The following is a 14,615-nucleotide window of genomic DNA, read 5'->3' as shown; positions in this document are numbered from 1 at the left end:
CTTCTGCATGTGTATAGACAGGCATTACTGTAGTACGCTGTATTCATAAATCTGTGCATGCAGTTTATTATGTTGGCATCAATTTGTGAGTCTTGAATGTTGATGTACTACACAGTACCACCGAATAACTCAAGAACTGAAGGGTTTTCGTTTTCATGGCTTACAGGTGTGTGCTTTAAAAAGTGAGCTACTGAAAACTCTTATCTGATCTAATATCCGCAGAATGTAATGTGCTCATAATCTCACAACACTGATTTTGACAGAGAGTCAGAGAAAGGGTGAGACAGTAAGAGCAGGTGCCCGCAGTTAAAGTGATTTATGTGTGTCAGTGATTGAAGTAAGTACACTGACACATATCTGAACGAGGGCGAATGTTTTTCAAATCTATTGTCCAAGGTTAATATGCCTGCCAAGCACCACTGTCTAATAAAGGGCCTACGATTTGTAACCAATGTCTTAATTACTGATCAATAAATGATTTACTAATGCCAAAAGCCATTATTAAGGACAAATTTTGGGTTGGGCCAGTGGCTGGTGTTTTTTCTTTCTTCTTTTTACTTGGTAATAGTGCAGTTATAAATGTTGGTTATCCATTAATAAACATCATGTGTTTCTCACTTTCTAACAAGCCGTCTAATAAGACTTAAGATATAAATGTTATTAATACAGAGTTATAAGCAACAATTCTGCAGTTTTAAGTGAAAAATTGATAAAATGTCCACATTGTCTGTTTCCCTTTTCTGGAAATAAGCGGTTAAACGGTCTAACCAGTAGCAAATTATTTATTAATCATTAATGAAGCCAATAGTTACTTAGAACCCCTTTGAAAAGGGTACCTTATTAGAAAGTGGTAATTTTTTTTAATCATTCACCTTTGGCTGTGTATGAGGTACACATATTCCTCTCTGGTTCCACCTGTAAAGCCATAACAGTTTTATTAAGCAGGTCCTCATCACAAAAACACAGACACACGACGGCCTCACAAGCTGCCACATGCACTGACCAGAATGAATACATGTTATTTAAGCGCTTGTCATTGTGTTGTTAGCTCACAGGAATTCGTCCTTGACATGCCTCCTTTCAAAATAGTGACTTCACCCTGGATTGGGTGTCACAGACAACACAAACAGATTACTACCTGAAAATCAAAACATTCACTCCAGCACAAACATGTGCAAGCCACAGGCAGAAAGACAGAAACAGCTTGAGAAGTCACTTGTCTCACTAATAACACATCAGTGGCCAGTGTGATGTCAACATTGGTTTCCAGTTGGTGTATATATATTAGTTTTCCCTTTGTCTATTTGGTGACACTGTTGCAGCACAACCAATGAAACAAATGATTTGGTCTGAGAATTTTCAGGAAATAAGACTACAGTTCTTGAGTTCAGCATGACTGCCAGATGAACCTGAGGGAGTGAGTGGGAGGAGAACATATCCGGGGCTGTGGAGTGGCACTAAATGAGGATAAAACACTGGCATTAACTATTAAAGGCTAGTTGGCCTTGTTGTCATAAATTCTCCGTTTCCTTGGAATCACATCATGAGCGGGACCCCCTCTCCCAAAGTCATCCAAAACCTCAAGGTGGTTCAGTCAGAAAGAAAATAAATCACAAGAAGTAATTTGTTAGGTGAATCTGCTATTTTGGGACTGTTCACTATAGGGAGAACCCACTATTTGTTTTTAATACAGAGAAACACAATAACAGTGGTTTATATGTGGGCTGTTTAAGTTGGCACGAACATCTGAAGTGCACTTCTAAGCAGAGGGCTTTTGACGTGAGAGATCTTGAGAGCACTTCAATGTCTATACCCTGCTGGCATAGAGGGCATCTTATCTCTTTCTGTATAAGTCTTACCATCCAACCTGGCAAAATAGTGCAGGACACTGTATTCAGTATAATTAGGATGCAAATAATTTCAATCCCCATAGGAAAAAGTGCTGCCTGAAATTGACAAATGGTACTGAGCTACCTGCAGGCACCACACCTTTCAAATATAAAGGAAACATACGCCACCTGGTTGTCTCAGGTGAAATAGTCCCAAGGTGTCAGCCAGATCACATTTCACAGGTGGGGACAGTCATAAAGCTGCACTTAATGTGGTTTCAGTGAACCTAATCTTTTACTTTTTTATAAATACTATATTATAGGGTCATGATGAAACGTTTATTATGACCATGGTTTTATTATGGACTATCATGCACGCAATGTGAAGATGTTCTGTGACGCTCCAAATATTTTTAAATCATTTAACTCCGCCCCGTTGGGTTGGTCCCGAGGTGAACCGGCTATAAACTTCTGCTCACACACATTTGTAGGTGAGACGGCTTCAGTGCTCGGGCAGGTATGATAGCTAAAAAGGACTCCATTGGATTCAAATCAAAGCACTTCGCCTCTTGACGCACTTCCGGACTTTACGCGGAGATCTTATTGGATAGGTCTTGTACAGCGCTATCAAAGAGGGTAACTCATCAAAAAGCATGAAGTTGGAGGTGTTGTGTGGAAGCCACTATGACATGAAACATTTCGAGATGTCCAGTGTGCGCTCTCCTCTTTCTGCTGAGGAGGAGCTGGGGTCGGATGGGGACTGCGTGGCGCACAGCCCTCCACCTGCTCCATGCACCAGCACCAAATCCAAGCCGTACACACGGAGACCCAAACCCCCGTTCTCGTACATCGCTCTTATCGCGATGGCTATCCGGGACTCCACCACTGGACGTCTGACTTTGGCTGAAATAAACGACTACCTGATGAAAAAGTTCCCGTTCTTCAGAGGCACCTACACCGGCTGGAGGAACTCGGTTCGACACAACTTGTCTTTAAATGACTGCTTTCTCAAAGTGCTCCGGGACCCGTCCAGGCCCTGGGGAAAAGACAATTATTGGATGCTCAATCCTCGCAGCGAATACACCTTTGCTGACGGGGTGTTCCGGCGCAGAAGAAAGCGCATTCATAAAAAGTTCAGCAGGGAGTCAGAGGTGTCCGAGCACGCAGTGGAGCCGCAGAGCGTTCAGCAGTCTGCACCCGCCACCAAGACTGATTCACGTGTCAAGTTTACCAGTTCATTTGCTATAGATAGCATCCTCAGCACGCCGTTCAAGAGGGACTCAGACAAAGAACATTTACCGCTCCACCCTGCCTTCACCTGGCCGCGCAATACTGAGATAATGGTGCCTCATTCAAATACACCTGCCTCATTTCCATACGTCAAGTCACCCTGCCATATGGACTCCTCTGCTGCGCATGTGTCAAATGCCTGTGACTACGGCCTGCTTTTACGTACTTGCGACATCACAAATAAATGCGGACTCTTTTTTATTTGATGATTAAAAATCATCATTGTGCACTGCTGATGAGTTAAAAGGGATTAAACGTTGTTGTGGTGGAAAGGTGTTACACTTTCTTATTTTGGTACCCACCCACCCTCTTTACCCCTTCATCGGATATGATCTTTTATACACAATTGTTTGTTGTAAATTTATGTTACTGAACTGACCATTAACGTTGGTGTTTGTTTCACAAAAATGTTAAAACAAATTGCACTTTGACTGTTTTTGTGTGTCTTTCTTTAAAAATCTTTACAACGAAATAAAAAGTAACTCATGGTCTGCGTTTTCTATTGTTGTAACATTAGATTAAATTAGGAAGTAGTCAGCGGTTCTGGTGGAGCCAGACCAGCACCTGACATCTACATCTGTCATGTGCCAATGAAAGAAAGATCCTCGGGGCGTGTGTTCGTGTGACTCCACCTTGCAGAATTCTTAGAGAGCTCTTCTGGGGATGGGCTGCAAGTGTATGCCTATACGCTAGCCTCTTTCTATGCGTAAAAGCCTCATGTTGACTGTTGACTGTTGTGTTGTACACATTTTGAGAGATACATTCTTAATTGATAATAAAGAAGAAGATGCTCTTCCAGTTTTTGCTAGGAAAAAAATATACTGCCTCATAACAGAGCATGTGTAGGCCTGCACTGCATATAATTATAACAACAACAACAACAACAACAACAACAACTAGTATCTGTTTTTTCTTAGTTTATGATGCAGAATGAAATTGCCTTATATTCAGTGTTCATGAAGCTTTCTGCTGCCGGATAGGGGCATCCAGTATTTATGTTTTCTGTCTGGTGCTGCAAATAGCTGTCGCCTCAGTCACCACACATGCGCAGGAAAGGGTTTATACAAATGGTGCATCCTGAGCGAACACAACTCGAACCCACAAAAGGAAGAAATGTCTGCAAGTAGGCCCATTCTTCTGAGGCTAGAAAGTAAATTTCCCCCTTAACCAGCTGTGCATCCTGGACGCAGCAGGGTTACAGGTTTGATGTTGCTGACATTCTGGGTAGATTGTGTTGTGTTGCTGCTGTATGGGACATTATATCACGTCCTTAGAATGATGACTTGCTCTGTAATGACACCAGACATGCGTAAAACTCCACAAAGGCACAAAAGGGGCATTCCAGTAGTAAACTGTGCACAAAAACAATCGAATGTTTCAAAACCTGAATAGTTCCTTGCGGCTTATTTAGTTTCTCATCAATTCATTTCTCCAGGGATATAATCCAGGCTGCAAGAGGTAACCGACACTTGCGCTGTGTGTGGCACGTTGGCACGCTCTGATGGAAAAAGCATGCTTCCTCTCATGTCAGAGTCTTAACCCCGAACAGATCCCAAACAAATGAACCCTGCAGGATTCCTTCTCCCGTACACCTTTCCTAAATAACACCACTAGCAGACATCTTTATACCGTGTAAAGGTAGCCACATGAGGACAAACGTAATCATTTTAATGCGTTTTAAAGCATTTCATGGTTTGTCAAGTTATCTTGCCAAATATTCGCCTGACAAATGTATTCAGAGGTGTTTTGGAAAGTGAGTCGTGGGAGGAGATTTGTCTTACTCCACTGCGCTGTGTCCGGCTTCTAGTCTGGATCCTGGCCAGATGGGGAGGGAGTAGTTCCTGGCGATTTCTTGGAGGGATAGAGGGGGATAGAGGGGCAGAGAGAGATTTAAGAATTGATAGGTGGTCGAGTTGTGTTTGGCCGGGTGGATATGCGCACGAAAAGTCGAGGAGCTTTATTTCCCCTCTGTTATGGGATTATTGTCAGCGATGGACATAGAGAGCAAGGAAGAACAGCAGCTGGTGTTTCTTGATTTTCACGTAATAAACGTGCCGAGCATCGCAGAGGGACACTGACCTTTAAATTGTCGCAGTAGGGAACATTTAAAACATAGGACGAGTTGGTTGCATTTCAGAGCCCCCATAGTAGACGGAAGAGGCGCAACCATGACGACCGAGAGCTCCAAGCAACATTTGGATCCATCTAATCCTCTGCGCTCCAGTCCAGCGGCCGGTGCTCTGAATGCAGCTCTGCTGAGCGCACAGCCGGTGATGGAGAGCCCGCAGAATGCATCAACCAAATGGAAAAAAGGAAATTCTGGCTTGAGGCGCCCTGAAAAGCCTCCTTACTCATATATTGCCCTTATTGTGATGGCAATTCAAAGTTCACCGACCAAAAGGCTCACATTGAGTGAAATCTATCAGTTCCTGCAGGCCCGCTTCCCCTTCTTTAGGGGATCATACCAGGGATGGAAAAACTCCGTCAGACATAACCTCTCTCTGAACGAGTGTTTTATAAAGCTGCCTAAGGGTCTCGGTAGACCGGGCAAGGGGCACTACTGGACCATCGACCCGAGTAGTGAGTTTATGTTCGAGGAGGGCTCCTTTCGTCGCAGACCCCGGGGGTTCCGTAGGAAATGCCAAGCTTTGAAACCAATGTACAGGATGATGAATGGGATCGGGTTTGGTGCGTCCATGCTGCCGCAAAACTTTGAGTTCCAATCACCGTCAGGCTCATTAGCATGTCACAACAGCTACAATATAGACTTGATGGGTAGTACAGTGCCAGGTGGCTTCGAGGGACTTGGAGGGGGGCATCACGTCCCACATATGTCATCAGGCTCCGGGTCATCGTACATGGCCGCATGTCAGGTGGCCTCTAATGCGGACTATTGCCCGGACAGCAGCAGCAGCCCCCTGCAGTCCTCCCCAGCCATGGCAGGCACTTTGGACTGTCAGTCTCCTTATGGAAATGCAGCCTCACACTGGAGTTCACCTGGCGTATCTTCATACATCAAACAGCAGTCGCTGGCATCTAGCAGCACCTCTTCTTCTGCTCTGCACGCGGGAATGCCATCTTACTCTTTGGATCAAGGCTATCTGCACCACAATGCACGAGATTCCTCTGACATTTCAGGTAGAGCTCCACTCTATAAACAACTGGCAAAAGCTACATGTTGTATTTTGATTCTTGTTTGCACCATGATGAGTCATACGAATCAAGGTTCATGGTAATCCGTAATCAGCGAGTCACCTCTGCGTAAAATACAATTTTGTTAGACGTTCAGCCGTGACACACATTAAACAGTTTAGCTATTAACAAATATAGACATTTGATTTTCACTATTATGTATTTAATTTAATCCAGTTGCACTGGATGAGCAATACAGAAAATGAATACCGCTATGCGAATTCATTTTTGATCAACCAACTGTCTAACCTGACAGACCTTTGTGAAATGCAATAAGTAAAACCAAAGTTGCGTAATTTAATATTATTTTTAATTTTCTTGACTTTGGATTGAATTTTAACTCATGCTTTCTGTAGAGGCCACTGTGCTGTAGAATATAGAAAACAGGTACAATACACAATAACGAAGTGACGAAAATGGCATTAAACACGCTGTCACAAACTTATCCTCGGTAATATAAAAATAGTTGTATTCATTTAAGTGCAACTTCTTTAAGGCCCTTAACATGAGCCACAGCAGCACAATTATCAGGATGGGTGCAGTGGAGGGTGTCGTTGTCTTATTGCGTTTTAATTATTTAATTTTGTTCATGTTGTTCTTTTAATGTACACGATAAAACAAAATGGTACAACTTCCCAACAAAGCACCCTGCTGTTTTACAAGTGTAACGGATGACTTTATTAATGTTAACAAATGATTAAATTTGGTTAAATAGTCCGGGATAGGCCACTATCAAGAAAAATTATGGATTGCCAAATTGTGAAAAATCCAAGTTGTGAAAAATCCATTCTGCACAGTATTAGTACCACAATGCGTTGGTGTTACTGATAATATAGCCTAATACTTAACAACAAAACAAGCTATTACAAACATTTACACACCTGCAGACTTCATGGTTAATTATAAAATGAAAATCTACTATCATCTATTAATGGATTACCAACATTAACGGCCAAAGGATTGTTCGTACTGACTTCTAACTGATCAATTAAGCCTTAGTGATTCTCAATCATCAATAAAGCCATTAGATACAACCTGAATCACTATGAAAGGGTACCTTAGTGATACCAAGAGATTTTATAATAGGATAGCACTCATTAATTAAAACGTTATTTTTGTTACCCAGCAGTTGGAATAAAAAATGTAAACATGTAGCACAACAAATTCCAGATATAAGCAAGAGATGACTTGACCTCGTGTGTCCTGTGTGTTTACAGTGGGACTCTCTCGATACTCCAGCCACTCAGCTCCTGTGTGCGACAGGAAGGACTTCGTTTTGAACCTAAACGGAATCTCATCTCTCCATCCCAGCACCAGCGGATCTTACTATCACCAGCTTCATCACCATCACCAAAGCGTCTATCAGGACGTCAAGCCGTGTGTCATGTGACAAAACAGCCCAGAACTTTTCTACTAAATTAAACCCTCAGGTGGAGTTATTTTAAACACAATCTTTGGAGAGTTTTGGTAAGAAAAAAAAGGGCGTTTTATTCCATTCGAGACAGCACAGACAAATCACTTATGTGAACTTTGAGCTTTTCTTAATCGTTTAGTAATGATGCGAGGACTTGTTCACACTCTCATTACAGGGGTGCCTGTTCACACACTGATATGCAATATCAACATTTTTACTGAAAAAAAACCCCAACATAACTTTACACGTTAAACTTTATCTCATGCACTTAATTTTGTTTTGGTGAAGTCGCTTAAATTGTTACTGATTTCCTGCAAAACGCCATTAAAGAGATTTATTTTTAAAGGATAATTTGGAAGTGTTTAATGTCTTTAGCAATAACTATTATGACTTTTTTTTTATCATCACTGCCACTCTTCTTTATTGTGTTTCTTTTGTTTCTTCTTTCTCCTACAAATATTATTATTATTATTATTATTATTATTATTATTATTATTATTATTATTATTATTATAGTTGTTGTTGTTAAATCCACACAAAATGGACCAAAACCTAATTAATTATAAAAAACATTCCAAACAATGCAGCTTGTGGTCGATTTTGCTGACGTCCATTATTTCCCTTTATTCCTGACCCTTCAAAAATGTTATGACAAAAATAAGTTTCAAAATATCAATAGGCACTTTTCAGAGACACTGTCCTCGCATTGAGCACCACCACGGAATTGTGTTGTCAGTGCGGTCTTTAATAAACATCGTGTCTTATAGTCACACTGGAAAGCCAGTGTGCTATACTTCAGTCAGTATCATCATTTTAACACATGAAAGATATATTGTGTAGTTTTATTTTATTTACACTAATTAAGACACATTTAGTGTTACAGAAAGAAAAGTTTAGAATAATTTAAAAGAAAGCAATCCTTCTTTGAGGTTGTTTATTACGCTAATGATAATTAAAGTAGCCTATAATGTGTGTCTTATTTATCCGAAGAAGCCTGTCTATATTTTTGTATTGTGATGATTGTGATTAGATTAATCACTAAAGAGGAATAAAGAAAACAACGTCACATTCGATCCACAGCACAGCGTCATTTTTTAAAAAATTTACTTTATTGAGAACGTCAGCACATGCATACAACATATAAACACATAACACATAAAGGCGTACAACATCTCATTGTCCAGGGGTTCAATCTTGTTTAGTCCTGTTGGTTTTCACGCGACTGTACCGCCACCTCGTGGTGATCGAAGGTTTAGGGGCTTAAATCATATTTCACTTTTCGTTATGCAAATTGCGTGTGCACAACTTAATTTTGCGAAAGAGATTAAAATATTATTAGCGACCTGTCCAGGGTGTACCCCGCCCTTCGCCCGATGGCAGCTGGGATTGGCTCCAGTCCCCCGCGACCCTGTTCACAGGATAAGCGGTTGACGATGGATGGATGGATTAAAATGTTGTGCAGAACAGTCAGTTGGTCACCTCAGATTAGTGAACACATATATTTATGTCGGGTATCCACCAATGCATGCCTTGGAGTGAAATGTAACTGTCCCTCTGATGTGGGCCCCCTGCAGTGAGGTCACCACACTGACACAAAATGCTGAGTTTGACTTGATGAATCCAGTTCTGACTGGACTGTCAAGTCTTTGTAATCTGAAAAAAATGCAGACATTTCATCACCAAAGAATCTTAAAACACAAATATGCTCATAAACCCTGGAAAGCTGAAGATTCACAGATGATTGATTACAAAAGGTTTTAAGATTGATGCTTTGAAAATGTGTGTTTTTTGGCTTTTTGAGGGGCCAGCTATAACCCTTTCATCCTGTCACCAAAATGCCATCAAGATGGTTTTGACAAATGCTTTTCAGACGGTGTATGTGCAAGTCCATTCAACACAATTTGTTAAGAATAAATCACATTGTATTAATTTGATCATGCAGAAAGACATCAAACATCAGATGCACTGCTGTATTTGCTATGTGTAACTGTTATCATTTTGTAAGTCTAATAATGTGTCCAGGTCTGGGAGGTCAAGTAGAATTTCGAGCAGTATTATAGAGTTCCATGTTTATATGACATTGGTATCACAGTATGCATACAAATTCATTTCACCAACAACCTTTTAAGAGAAAGAGCAGGTGTGTTTGTTTCATTAAAAGTCTACTGGCTTATTCGTGTCTTTTCTGTCCATTAAGAGAATTATGAATACATTTTAGGGTATCTGTGATCAAAGCAAATCAAAATTAACTCAAATGACACGGAAACAGTGGCTTAAAATTGTTACACTGACTGCAATTGTACAGTCAACTTTCAGAGCCTGCTGCATTTCTAAGTTTGAGAAAGTAAACATAGCAGATGTTACACAAATCAGAATACTTTTTTTTATCCCCCAGGGGAGATCAGAATCAGCTTTATTTTTCAGTTATGTGTACACATACGAGGAATTTGACTCAGGATTGTACATTGCTCATGATGTGCTTACTTGTACAATAATACAATAAAACAATAATAAAATCAGACACAGGCTACAGTATAGAGAACACAAATAAACACACTATAAACAAGAACAAAAACAATATAGACAGATTGACAATTGCAATGAGCGGAGTGCAAAGGATACAGGAGTTAAATTATTATCATCATTATTATGTACATGTTGGAGGTGGATGTGATATACAGGTACACATACATGTACACAGTGCGATGGAGCATAGTGCAAAGGATGCTGGAATAAATAAGTATTAGGTGGAGGTGTTATTGTGTTAGTGAGGGAGATTCTTTGTTACAGACACTCGCAAGGTATAAACGGAATAGAAATTATATGAAATGTGGATATTTACAGTATTATACAGTATTAACATAAGTATTATTAACAGAGTTGTAATGATAAATAGCAGGAATAAATAAAACGTACAATAATAATGAATAATAATTAATTCAATGAAGCACAAAATCAAATATCATCTGCCTTCAAATGAACATTTTTATATCTGACCTCTGTCAGTAACTGGAAATGATCCAGGAACAAAAATCATCCGCACACGCATGTAGAACACAGGTGTGATTTTATGGGAAGACACTTCATTCAGTCTCTTTCTGGATGCAATGTATCACAGTGGCTACTTGTCCAACGTGTGAGCCGTTGTAACTCTTCAGTGAGTTACTTATTTACTGGGCAGAGTTTTCTTCAATTCCAATATAAATATTCAACTTTTAGTCATGAAATTGTCTTACAATCTGTGACATTTTGCAATGAAAATGATTTGTGTTTAAAAAGGAAAATAGAGACTGCACAATTATTCACAAATTTGTGGATTTTATAGTTCAGTTTATTTGTGTTTTAAGTTTATAGCTTTCATGTGTATTGGTTGTTTTGACCCACACCCATTAATGACTGTTTATTTTTTGTACTTCCTTCACCCTGCTGTTATTTGTTCTAGATAGATATTCTTCTCCCAGATTACTTTTAAGGCTGATGAACACACACACAACCACAGAAAAAAATTTGACTGAAATGTATCCAACAGTGGGGGATAATTTAATGCAGTCCTATAGAAAGACATAGCCTAGTTGTTAAAAATGCACTGTTCTCATTGTGGAGACTAGTTTTAGTAGCTTAATTCTCAGTCAATGTTGCCTACTAAGATTTAATGGAAATGGAAATGGAAATAACCCTTGCTGAAAAAAAAACAACAGTGTGGAAATGGAAAACAAAGCATCAAGAAAAAATGTGTAATTGAGGCCAAATCATATTACTATGACATGTGAAGCATAAGCAAAAACTCTGATGTTGCCAACCAACAACACCATTTTCCATCACTGAATAAATATGGTATATTTAAGTTAATCAGAGCACTGGGGGCTGTGACCAACAGTGAGAGTGGCTACAGCAGATTCCAGGTAAAACATCAGAGGTCTCTGTTCAGAAGAGTGCAGTCCTAGGAACAGCTAAGATGCTGCGCAGAACCCTCAAACTCCCAGGCCTCTGGTAGAGGACCCGAGCTAGAGGATGACACATACCACCCCGTAAGGGGTGAGAGGGGGATTTTATATATATATATATAATAATTTAGCACTGTGTGCCATGCACACAGTCACAGAACAGACACTGCACACCATATCGTGTGACAAAATGTATTTTTAATGTGGTGCATTAAGATAAGTATTTATTATAATAATCACAAAGGGGCCTACAGGCTCCTTAAACAAATAAGGGCCCAGTTTTACAAACATAAATGTCTGCAACAAAACTTTGTTTTGACAATTCTTGTACATGTAACTCTACTGGACCAGGGGAAGCTCTCTGACCCTGCCACTCTTCCACTCACGGACATCATGGCCTACAGGTTATAGGGCTCACTGTATCACATTATCCAGTGGTGGAAAGTAACTAAGTACATTCACTCAAGTAATGTACTTAGGTACAGTTTTGAGGTACTAGTTCTTTACTTGAGTATTTCCATTTTTTGCTACATTATACTCCTAGGGAAATGCGCTACTTTTTACTGCACTACATTTATTTGATAACTTTAGTTAGATACATTAGCAGATTCAGATTAATAACACAAATATAATAAACAAATAAATGATGATATATTATCACTGGTAAAGATAAGATAAGACTTCATTGAGGCCTGGGTGGGAATTCACAAGCTACCTGGTGACATAAAATAAAGTGATTAATGCATCTAAATATAATCCAATATTATGATATGAATTATTCTGAAATGAGCCATCCTGCATAATGAGTACTTTTACTTTTGGCACTTTAAGTATATTTTGCTTTTGATACTTTTATACTTTGTCAATAAAATGTTAAATGCAGGACTTTTGCTTGTAAGTATTTCTGCACTATGGTGCTAAAGTAGAAACCACTAACATTATCTGTCAAATATGGACAACTGGAGGATTGAAGCTGAAAAAAAGGAGGTATTTTGACTTCTGAATGGCATTTATTACATGCAATTGTCTACCGAATTAGAGCAGTTTAACCAAAATGTTTAGTTAAATTACAGCCCAGTGAGAACGCATCTTATGATTAATGCATCTAAATTTTCAAGGTCATGGAATTCCCTTAACTGATAACTGGCGACTTTATTCTTCTAAGTAATGATCCCTTGTGTCCTGTCACGCTGAAAAGGCACCAGAGATTGCAGTTTTGATTTCAGACAGTAGTATTGAAACAAACCAGGAGGTGGCAGTAGTGTCTTATTAATGTTCTGCAACCTCTGTACAATAGATCAACCACTGAACACCACATACACACACGCACACACATGCACGCACGCACGCACACACACACACACACACACACACACACACACACACACAACTAAATAATAGATGTTAACTACTTAAATAAATATCGGCTGTATTTAATTGCAATTGTATTATTGTATCATTTACAAGATGTGATTGGGTCAACGTCAATTTTAAAAATCAAGCTATAGGTATGGGTCTGGTTTACTGACCTATTTGTCAAATTAATTACTTTCAGCTTAATGGTATCATTGTGTAAGATATCTGTTCTTTCTTCATGTCTCAAAAAATGTAAACGTGAAAATTCTGTAATGAAATGGCCGTTAAATGAGGGAGTTCAGTTTAAGTTAACACAAATCAGTGCAGGTTAATTAAAGAAAGCCCCAAAAAGCAGAACTTAGCCTTTTCTGAACAGTAGAGGGAGCCAAGATCATAGTTATGATAAACCTCTCTCTCTCTCTCTCTCTCTCTCTCTCTCTCTCTCTCTCTCTCTCTTACTGTATTTATCTCGTTTTTTAAATGTCAGTAATTTTGATTTGATTTTGTGTCACTGTTTCATTAGGTTTTTATGATAACATATAAGTCTGATTTAGTGAGTACAATACTGCATTTTTTTTTATTTTAACGTAACTATATAATATATATATATATTTACATTCCCTGTGTCTAATTATTTGCTGTGATCTCGGGGGGGAAATAAACTTTGCAAAGGGGGTTGGGGGCGTGGTAGCCTACAAGTGCGCAAAACAAAATAACAAACAAAACAAATAAAAGACATTAAATTTAATTACATTTTAGGCCAAGTAAAATCAGAATCAGTGTCTCCATATACATTTTATTGTTAACGGGTATTGTTTTAGTAACATAAAATAGGCCTAACCTATTTTAATAATTAGTCTGCCCTCATTATATTACAATTACATTGGTGAAAAATAGCAAACTGCCATCAAATATTCCGCCTGTTGTTCTGTGTATAATTTTGACAGCCATTTATATTTTTTTCACTGTGTTTCAGTCGTGGACACAATGAAGAGTTACGGAGGACTGGGTGGGCAGGCCGTGGCATTAAGTAAAAAGCCCGTTGTGAATTGTGTAAACAGCCCGGGGCCGTGGAAAAAGTTCATGCCCGGGTCCATGTAAGGAGAAACCGGCGGAGCACCAGGCCACTGCACGGACATTTAATTAAGACGAACTGCTAAGGATTACATCGATATTGGGACTGTAACTTTGCCTTTCAAAGACCATTTACAATTTCATGCACAGTCGCCTTTGACAGCATGGCGACATAGAGGCCTTCAGGTCGGATTATTGAATTTATTTCTATCTTTGGTCAAAATCTGGTTTGTTTTAAACCTCAGCCTTAAAATTAATTACGCCGCACAAAATCCCAACGTCTGTTATAAAACGCCTTATAGGCTAAACTCTCCCGGGATTTTTTTTAAATTAAAGATGAGTGAAGGAGACTCGTAGTTCTGTTTATTCGGTTACAGGGACAATAAAGTCTGAAAGGCCTCTAACATACCAACACATGTAGATATTCATACATTTGGATCAAAAGCGCCTCGTTTGAGGTGTAAACGTCGTCCCATTTGGTTCCCTGTCTTTAAATCTTGAACAAACTCCAACACC

At 39.4% G+C, this 14,615-nt stretch overlaps 2 protein-coding genes across 2 annotated transcripts; both read left to right on the top strand.

Annotated features, from left to right (window-relative positions):
- Window positions 1-2,307: 2,307 nt before the first annotated feature.
- Window positions 2,308-3,608, top strand: foxq1a (forkhead box Q1a). Its single transcript, XM_038717920.1, has one exon. The coding sequence runs from the start codon at window positions 2,483-2,485 to the stop codon at window positions 3,323-3,325; it is 843 nt and encodes a 280-aa protein (XP_038573848.1). The 5' UTR covers window positions 2,308-2,482; the 3' UTR covers window positions 3,326-3,608.
- A 1,366-nt stretch (window positions 3,609-4,974) lies between these two features.
- Window positions 4,975-9,898, top strand: LOC119902039 (forkhead box protein F2-like). Its single transcript, XM_038717919.1, has 2 exons — window positions 4,975-6,257; window positions 7,529-9,898. Exons 1-2 carry the CDS (start codon window positions 5,288-5,290, stop codon window positions 7,699-7,701), a joined length of 1,143 nt encoding a protein of 380 aa, XP_038573847.1. The 5' UTR covers window positions 4,975-5,287; the 3' UTR covers window positions 7,702-9,898.
- The last annotated feature ends 4,717 nt before the right edge of the window (window positions 9,899-14,615 follow it).

The sequence above is a fragment of the Micropterus salmoides genome, unplaced genomic scaffold (genome assembly GCF_014851395.1).
Source record: "Micropterus salmoides isolate LMB-PRFRI ecotype aquatic unplaced genomic scaffold, ASM1485139v1 Ms_hic_scaffold_14, whole genome shotgun sequence".
NCBI classification, from domain to species: domain Eukaryota; kingdom Metazoa; phylum Chordata; class Actinopteri; order Centrarchiformes; family Centrarchidae; genus Micropterus; species Micropterus salmoides.
This window is presented reverse-complemented; position numbering and strand designations above follow the sequence as displayed.

Bases quoted from the DNA above. Each gene is read 5' to 3' on its own strand.
- foxq1a (XM_038717920.1), top strand. From the start codon at position 2,483: ATGAAGTTGGAGGTGTTGTGTGGAAGCCACTATGACATGAAACATTTC.
- LOC119902039 (XM_038717919.1), top strand. From the start codon at position 5,288: ATGACGACCGAGAGCTCCAAGCAACATTTGGATCCATCTAATCCTCTG. The intron at 6,258-7,528 runs GTAGAGCTCCAC...GTGTGTTTACAG, and splicing joins AGATTCCTCTGACATTTCAG to TGGGACTCTCTCGATACTCC.